Source organism: Colletes gigas, unplaced genomic scaffold (assembly GCF_013123115.1).
Source record: "Colletes gigas isolate AHSC1104 unplaced genomic scaffold, ASM1312311v1 Colletes_gigas_Sc00009, whole genome shotgun sequence".
Taxonomy (NCBI): Eukaryota; Metazoa; Arthropoda; class Insecta; order Hymenoptera; family Colletidae; genus Colletes; species Colletes gigas.
The window spans coordinates 2,197,051-2,205,710 of NW_025106638.1; the positions used below are offsets into that span (position 1 = coordinate 2,197,051).

At 38.8% G+C, this 8,660-nt stretch overlaps 1 protein-coding gene across 3 annotated transcripts; it reads right to left on the minus strand.

Moving 5' to 3' along the window:
* Nucleotides 1-766: 766 nt before the first annotated feature.
* On the minus strand, nucleotides 767-8,337 carry LOC122397177 (neuronal PAS domain-containing protein 4). 3 transcript variants are annotated; one of them, XM_043396142.1, is made up of 9 exons: nucleotides 8,078-8,337; nucleotides 7,349-7,525; nucleotides 4,130-4,191; nucleotides 3,949-4,038; nucleotides 3,517-3,693; nucleotides 3,161-3,345; nucleotides 2,979-3,085; nucleotides 2,519-2,672; nucleotides 767-2,443 (listed from the first exon to the last, which is right to left on the minus strand). In XM_043396142.1, exons 2-9 carry the CDS (start codon nucleotides 7,395-7,397, stop codon nucleotides 1,519-1,521), a joined length of 1,749 nt encoding a protein of 582 aa, XP_043252077.1. In that variant the 5' UTR covers nucleotides 7,398-7,525; nucleotides 8,078-8,337; the 3' UTR covers nucleotides 767-1,518. The 3 variants fall into 3 exon arrangements, with proteins under 3 accessions (XP_043252077.1, XP_043252076.1, XP_043252078.1); XM_043396141.1 differs by having other exon boundaries at nucleotides 7,349-7,530; XM_043396143.1 differs by lacking the exon at nucleotides 8,078-8,337 and adding an exon at nucleotides 7,789-8,055 and having other exon boundaries at nucleotides 7,349-7,530.
* Nucleotides 8,338-8,660: the final 323 nt, after the last annotated feature.

The window sequence follows — 8,660 nt, forward strand, 5'->3', positions numbered from 1 at the left end:
TTCTACAGTCTGTTTACCGAGTAGTCACTAAATCTAAACAAGAAACAAAGAACGACAGTATAGATTGAACAGAAACAGCGATATCTGTTATTGGCTGTGGCTGAGGGGATATCGCTGTTCGTTGCGTTTTTGGTCAGACGTGTATCGTATGCCCGATGGATGGTTTGTCGACACACGAAAAGGTACAACAAATGGTTAAAAAATTCGATGGCAAGTTTCTACTAAAAGATTGTAAGTGTCAGATTTTCTATAAGAAACTAAAATATTTGAATAAATTTGATCGTGTCTGTAACAATTCGGAATACACTTGGTGGCAGTCTAAAACATTTTCACGACACAAATTATGTAAAGGAAAAGATTAGAAAACTAGGTAATTGTTATTACCAAAAAAAATTTTTCCTTCGTAATATTTCCCTTTTCCAATGAATGAAATTGCAGTTTTTACATTTTGTTTTGTTTTTATTATAAATAATAAGTTTCATTAATTATACAGTAAAATCGAATCGGTAATTGTCAAATTGCTAAAAGATAACAATGCTTTAATACATTTTAAAAACAGGCAATCATATTGAAAGGTTCAACATGAATAAAAAGAAAGCAATTTCTATTCAAAACTGCATACAAAATTTACATACTTTTACATACAAAATTTAGTTTAAAAAATTAGGAAAAGATTGTTGGCCGCAGTTTAATAATTCCAAATAACGTCAAAAATATTTGTTTTTATTAGTGAACATTTTTTTTTTTAACAAATGTCACTCTATTTTTGCTAACTTATACAAACAAACACGATTACTATTTATTAAACACATTGTCGGAAAACTAACTGTTGCTATGTTGACATGTCCATCATCAATGAATGTTACATTAAAGTGAAAGTGATTTCTAAAAATCTATGACTCGATTTGTTTTCTAAAATTTAGCTTAAAACGCGATTTTTATTAACAAATAAAAGTATTTCTTTTAATACTAAAAGTTAGGTACTCTTGTTCTTTTTCGATTTATATTTACTACGAATATTGTAACCATTTCACTTCTACCTAGTGTTAATTATTACGCTAATACCTTATGGCATCTCACCCATAAATCTTTATTACCGGGAAACAAATTTTATTTAATACTGATAGTCGTTTGTTTTAACAAAAAAACAATTCGAACAACTGATCCTTACAATAAAAACAATTAGATTGCACCAACTTTTAATTTTAACATTACCTCAAATTAGTCTCATAAAAGAATAACTATAATATTGCACGATACCAGTCATACTCTTAAGTCTTTTAATATTGTTGCGTTAGGAACTGGTTTAATGGATCAATTGCCACCAATTTAAGATGTAGACTTTAAATAATTACACTTTTACCAATAACGATATCTTTTAATCAGCCTTCGGCTGTACTCAGTCTCTAGTAACTTCAATATTGTTCAGAGACGCGAACCTCCAAACTTGTTATACCTACTTAAAACAAAATATTTGTCTATCTACTTGTAAAGCACCGACTCGACGAGTGCGCAGTCTCATTTTTGAAAGTCTTTAGAGTCGTTCATAGACTGGCCCTTTTTGCGCGGTAACTGCAATGTGATCGGCTGAACGTCCTGAACTTTCCTAAGCCCCTGATTCGAGCTACGAAATGTGATTTTTAAGTTGGGCACGTGTTGCTCGGTCGCCCAGTCGAAATTAAAAATCGGCGTTTCTGTGTGTAGCTCGGAATCGGGAGTATCGACCGGAGTGGTCGGCGTCGCGACGTAGGGGCTAAGTTCTTGATGCACGACATCCGGTACCCTTTGCAAAGTGTCCGACCACACTGGACTCGAGTTCCAATGTTCCATGGGCAGATCAGAAGGATCAGCTGTTGATCCTGTGACCGTTACTATCGGTAATGCCTTGGCTTGAATCCGTTTATGGGAGGTGCTCCTCTCGTTGCAACAATACTCCTTATCTAAATCTGTGATGTAGTACTTGGGCGACAAGGCGTCCATGTTGTATTGGCCGTGGCATTGAATGAATTTTGCACGATAACCACTCAAATTCAATGAATTCTTATGGTGTGCTTTGTACCTGTCGGTAAATTGACCAAGAGCGTAATGCCCGTGTTGAACATTCACGTGCACATTTCTGTTCTCATGCTCGCTGCTGCTTATGGACATATCCACTGGTTCCGCGTCTTCTCGCGTATTTCTCGTTGTATAATCTTTTAGTTGCGTTTTTCCAGAACCGTGCAGATCTTGTTCGGAATTTCGAATGTTAGGAGAATGCTGGGCATCGTTATTGTGGGTATGTGATAACGAACGCGTGTAGTCCTGTTGCTGAGTATTTTGGTTTCCGGCCACGTACGACACGCTGCGATTCTGGTTCCCGGAGCAAATTGTGTAAGTGAATTTAGTTTGAGACGAATATTGATATAGCCAGGAACTCGTACGCATCACTTCTGCTTCCTTATCACTGCAATTCGATAATTTCATTGCAAAGTTTTCTTGCAATGATCGGTGAACGAAAATTACAATATAGAAAATGTACCTTAGAACTTGATTTGTACACACGATAATAGGATGCTGGCATTCCTCTGAAGTATCTTTCACTTGTAAAACACAGTGTACCCAGAACCATCGCCCAGAACGACTTTGTAATCTTAATAACGCGGTCGCGGACCGTTCCTGATCGGATTGAATAACTGAAACAATCGTAGATGATATCAAAGCTCTTAACTGCTTAAAAATTATAAGGATTTCCATTTAGTTTTTAAACGATGAAACATACAAATTTTACGGTTAATTATATTTGTTATATATTGTTGTGGGGTCCTGTGGAAGAGATGGAGAAGAAAAGATGCGGGAAACCGGGATATTAGGAGTCGGTTAAGGAGCGTATTTCTACTAATGGAAGGTCGATCGAGCGCTTGCGAGAGGAACGGTCCCTCTGGCGGCGAGTACGGGAGACGATGGACCCCAGATTGTGTTAAAAATGTAAGAAAACGTACCAGTTTGATGCTTACAATATGCAGTTCGTATGGAATCCCAATGCAATAAATTATACCATGACACATTTACCAATTCGTTACGACTGTACTCCAAATGGCTTTCCGCCCTGGAAATGAAAAGATAATACTCCGATTAATAAAGTTCTTCGTACGATTATCAATTTTTTGTACAGAGACATTACGTTTTATCGATATGGAGATATTTCATATCCATAGAGTGGATTGTGGTGAAAATATTTGTTGCGCCCTGCACAATACTTTCTCTAGTTTCCGGTAATACGACAGGTGTACACGAGGCAAGGAAAACAAACTCATTTCGATTGCAAACAGGAACAAAAGGTAAAAAATGACCTTCAACAAGAACCACCTACAAAACAAATAACAATAAAACTATACACGCAGAAGTAAACCACGAAATAAACAGTTTACAAGAGGGTACATGTTAAAAGAGCAGTACCGAGTAAAACAACAGTTTAAAGTAACAAAATATAAGAAGAGGGAAAGGACGATACGCGAAAAAATTGTATCTGGAAACTACCTTCTGGTCGCCAAAACGCAGCTGCCTTCGTGAATTTCGGGATACATTAATTCGACAAAGGAACAGTCTTCTGTCGCTCGGAATTGGACTATTTCTAGATAATTGATTTTGTACTACCATGTGGTCTTGTTTGTCTATGACATCGTAAACACTGTCTCCGTGTATAAGTAAATCCTCCTAAAATACATTATGTAATATAGGGTATTAAATCGGAGCAAATTGTCTTGAACGGAACCCGATTGTAAGTGAAAATTCCATGTTTTCTGTCCTAAATGATAAAGGAACGTTTACGTTATTATTAAAATACTAAAATGATTAATTTCATTTAGACGGATTTTGCAGAAAGAAATTTAGGATAATTCAAAATTGTTTCATCATTTTTACAGTAGACTTTCAACATGGTTTTTTTTTCTTTCTTTGCAATTACTTTACCATAGAATGTCCGAGGTATTCTGCTGCATTTTCTGATATATACAACAGTTTTCCTTGCTGGGTCATCATCATTATAAATCCGGACATGGCCTGAAAAATTGCATGCATTGTATGGCCAACATTTGTACCGTAGTAATCAACGGTCAGAAATACAATGCAATATGACGATAAACAATATTACTTTTGAAAATCCTATGTTAGGAGTCGGGATATTCGAAGAGTCGGACGGACAGTTTTTCAAGGCTGAAACAAAAAGCACGATTACGTTAAATTAATTTAAACTTCACGGAGCTGCCAATCTAACGAAGACCGTAACGATAACGATGATCGATCGAAACAAACTAAAGATACACTCGTGCAGTAATTAAGATAGAGAGACTAAAAAACGACTGTACCGGAAGGTAGAAATGATCGATAAACTGCTACATAAAACTATTATACTTGAAAATAGTCCGTGGAAAATGATGTCGATAACGTTGTAGGTTCGAACCTATCGTTATTGCCTTCTTTTATTGGCCATAAACATTTGAGCCCAGAAGTGCTATTGATAAGATTCTCTTTATCTGTGTAATACTAAAAAAAAAAAAAACATTCTTATGAAACGTGTCGTATATGAGCAAAGGAGTAATAAGAAGAGGTCAAATACAGAACCAAATTTATTTACGAATTACGATTTGTAGCAAAGAAGAATGGATCAACGAAGATATAAATTGTAATATATTTGAAAAGGTAAATTAATAATTTTTTGTGGTGTTTGACTATGGCGATCGCGGAACCATCGAGCGCAGCCGAAAGTTGTTTTGAGGCGTTCCAATGCTGTCGATTAAAATCGTCGGTGAAGAATCATAATCGAGCAGGGTCAGCTCGGGGAAACAATAGAAAATTCGTTTCGGGCGCGGGTTTTCTTCTTCTGTCCCCGGGGAAAGGCCCGAGGAAAGGGGGAGAGAGGAAAAAAAAAAGGTGAAGAAAGGGAAGAGGGAAAGAAGCGTATGCTAATGCAGCATGGCAACGTTTACAAACGGCGCTACACGAGACTATAGTATCGAATACTGTGAAACAATGAGTATGTAGGAGAGAAAGAAAGAACGACCGAGAGCGGAGAGACGATACAGAGGGAGTATGGGTTACAGGAGCGTGAGAGTGTTGTTGCAAAGGCCGGCAGGTCAGCGGATCACCCGGAACTCGCGCTTAGACTCCGCTGAGTTTGAATGTACGCCGATCTTACCTTCTTGCCTTACCTACCTCCCTACCTTTTGCCTATACATTACTCTCTACGCTTGCACAACGGAGATGCCCCAAGATTTTGATGCTCGAACGACCATTTAATATTCTTGTCGCGGTGAATTCTTATCGCCGTGACGTTCGATACGATGTTCGGGAAAGTCTGGCCCCAATTTTCTTGGTAACCGTAAAACGATACGGTTAATTTCGAGCGATTTGCAAATCATCGTTACAACGTTGGAGGTTCTATTAGAAGATTTTCGACGATTTTAACGCGTCGATGAAGATCGATGATAAAGACGCGAGCGTAGGAGATGCAAAGGATATTATAGAAAGGTAGTGTAATTTCGCGATGCACGAGACCTTATGCGATTCGAATTCCGAATGTAGAGACGTATACAAATGTCTGAGAATTTCACGAACGTTCCACGACATCCAGCCTCTCGTGCAGCGTTGTAAAATTAATATTTATCCGTGGTTCGGATTTCGCGGAGGATTTATCGTTGGACGATTGTTTTTAATGGGAATGCAATTATTAAGCAACGATATTATCGATCGTAATCGATATTTTATAATTTTGAGATCCATCGTGTCGTAAACGTTGCTGGATGCAACGTTCGTAAACGGGACATCGTTTAGAGAGATCCACGATACAGTTATAATACAATTAAAAATAAATCTGTTTGTAATATTAATTAAAGGCGGTAACTCTCAGAAATGCTTACCGAAATAATCGGTAATAACGACTTTCTCATTACTATTATCGAAAACCGCTATCCACCTTTTGCAAATAAGTAATACCGTTACCGATATTTCGATATTGGCTTTTGCGGTGACGTACAAGTCTACTGGTAGACGGTGAATGGAAAAATTAAAACAGCGAGCGTCTCGTCATGAAACAAAGGTACCACCGTTCACTGTACACCAAGTGTACGCGAAAACGTTTAATATTTTTGCTCCTGTTTCGTAACATTGTTTAACACTCGACGCGATTCAATTATTTCTGCACGCGGCACAACATCAGCTATGCACACAAATTAATAATCTCGAGGAATTAGGAATTTTCAACGACCTCCTTCTTGCTTCGAATATTATTCTTTCGTGTAAATTTTTGTTAACACGGAAGTAGAACACCTTCGATGTTACGTATAAAAATTCTTCGAAAATGCATAAAAACAAATAGATAATTTCTTGTTGTAAATCGTTATCTTCTTTAATTTTTCATAAAAATGCGAACCAAGTATTGCACAACGCCATCGAGGCTCTTTAAATTATAATTTCTAGAATGGGCAATAAAAATGTTGGTCCATGACATTCGAGTGGTAAAAATTATTATTGTAAAATTCTTACGAAGTCAATAGAAACAACGCATGTTTCGTGATAGAAGATTCTAGGATTGCAGCTAGAAATACAGCTGAAATTGGGACAATACAACAATATATCTTTTACTTTTAATTGCGATTCGCTGTTAGCATGGAATTCCAGGGAACACTATACTCGTGTTGTTTGATTATGAAACATGTTCTTAAGCATTTAAGGAATGCTTGATAAAAGATTGCACAAGCAGTTTTTTCTTTAAGCAACAATATCCTGAATTTTATAATTAAATATGTATGTAATACATTCAAACATTTAAATTAGTTTGATATTATTGTTCCAGCAATTTTTCGTAATTTTTAAAATAAAAATAAAAAGAAAGAAATAAAAGTCAGAAAAATATTGTCAAAAGCTTACGAATATTTGGACACTGTTTCATAAAATTAAAAAAACGCGTTGTTAAAAATGGATCACGTTTATTCGAATTTACTAAACATCGTTAAATTTATATTAACACAATTTTTAATAGTAATTGGCGTCGAGCAAACTTCAAAATTGTAGGAGAAAAATTTTTCTGGAACCGGAAACGATGGTCGCGAACCTAAAGAACGATCGAATCCGAAACCTGTAGAGTTAAATTTCCCTGTCGTACACTTCGCGGCCAACCCTTTAAAGTTGTATTGTTACGAATTTCTACGCTCGTTTGGAAACGATACGTTATCGGGGAATTCACACAACTCTGAGAATTCAAGGAACGTGGCCCTCGCGACAAAGGGCTAATTAATACGATCGAAAGGCTTTGGTTTCCAAAATTCAAAAGCGCCTTTCGGGCTCTTAATTAAATTAATCTCGTCGCGCTTACCTTGTTGGAAGTAATTGGCTTTACGAAGAAATACGCAAACCAAGGCCATAAGCTGTAGCTGGGAAAGTCTCTGGCGGGTTGAGGGCGGTAATGGCAGTAAATCACGTAAGTTGGCGATTTCGGCATTTATCAGGTCCCTTCGAAGCTTGCTGGCGCCTTTCGTTGATTTGCTCGCATCTATCCTTCAAGCACACACGGATGTTACCGATACTCTATCGTGACTGCTATAAAAATGAACGTTGAACGCGTGCAGCATTCGGTGACTTTCGAACCGCCACGATCGACGCCAAAAAGTCATCGACGATATCCAAACAGATCGTATCCGTTACCGTTCGAAATTTCAAGAGATCCGGCGTCTCGATAAAACAGAAACTTACCCCCATATCCAGAGTATCGCAGATTCGAGAACCTCCGTTTATATATTTGCAACTCGATCTTACCTCTCGTCGTGACCGCTGATCGCGGTTAAAATATATCAAAATTACTTATCGATAAAAGAAGTGTTCGTTGGATACAAAATACAAACTGATACGCCTGGTCGGTAACGCGGGCGGTACGTTAAGAATTACATCGAATCCGTCGGACGTCCACTCGGCGAAGCGACATTGTTGAGGCCGCTCGCGAAGGGGGTAGAAATTGCGATCGGCCGTCGATGCTCAAAAGATAAGCGGTTCCCCAACGGAAAAGCGTATCTTTCGTTTGGCGGTCCCGCGTTCGGACATTACTTACCGATTGAACATATTTCGGTGACCAGGAGAACATTAGTAGCGGATCACTTGTAGACGACGAGCGAGATATCCGGGTCGGCAGGTTCTCGCAAAACTACAGCTACGATCTAACATCCGGGTCATAACGCGCTACTACACTGAACACGTGGATACTGGCGGAGGCTGGTTCTCCTACTTCTCACCTCCACAGCCCCCCTTTTTCTCCTTTACCTCCACCACCGTCGCCCTCGCCTTCCCTTTCCGTCCTCCTCCACTGACTCTGTCCTCTGCCCACGCACGACATCCACAATTGTCTTCTCCTCGTTTCGCTGTTTGTATTCGACGGTCCTCCTCGCTCCTTCGATTTATCTCACTCATTTATTTCCCTTTCTCCACTTTTTCGCCCGCTCGCTCCTTTACCCCGTGCTACTACCATGGTCACGATCGAGTAGTCGTGTCCCTCTACCACCGCCATCATCGCCATCCTCGCCACCACCACCCGCTACTGGTTACGTTTCCTGTAGATGCGGTTTTGCCCGAATCGTTCGCGCAATGTCCCGCCTCGGCGAAGCTTTCGGCGTTCGCCACGATCATCGGGGCTTCAA

What these genes read in the sequence shown, in the direction of transcription:
- LOC122397177 (XM_043396141.1), bottom strand. An exon ending in AGCCAATTACTTCCAACAAG is followed by an intron (nt 4,192 to 7,348) that starts GTAAGCGCGACG and finishes TTTTTGTTTCAG; the next exon opens with CCTTGAAAAACTGTCCGTCC. An exon ending in TATCTCCATATCGATAAAAC is followed by an intron (nt 3,086 to 3,160) that starts GTAATGTCTCTG and finishes TTTCATTTCCAG; the next exon opens with GGCGGAAAGCCATTTGGAGT.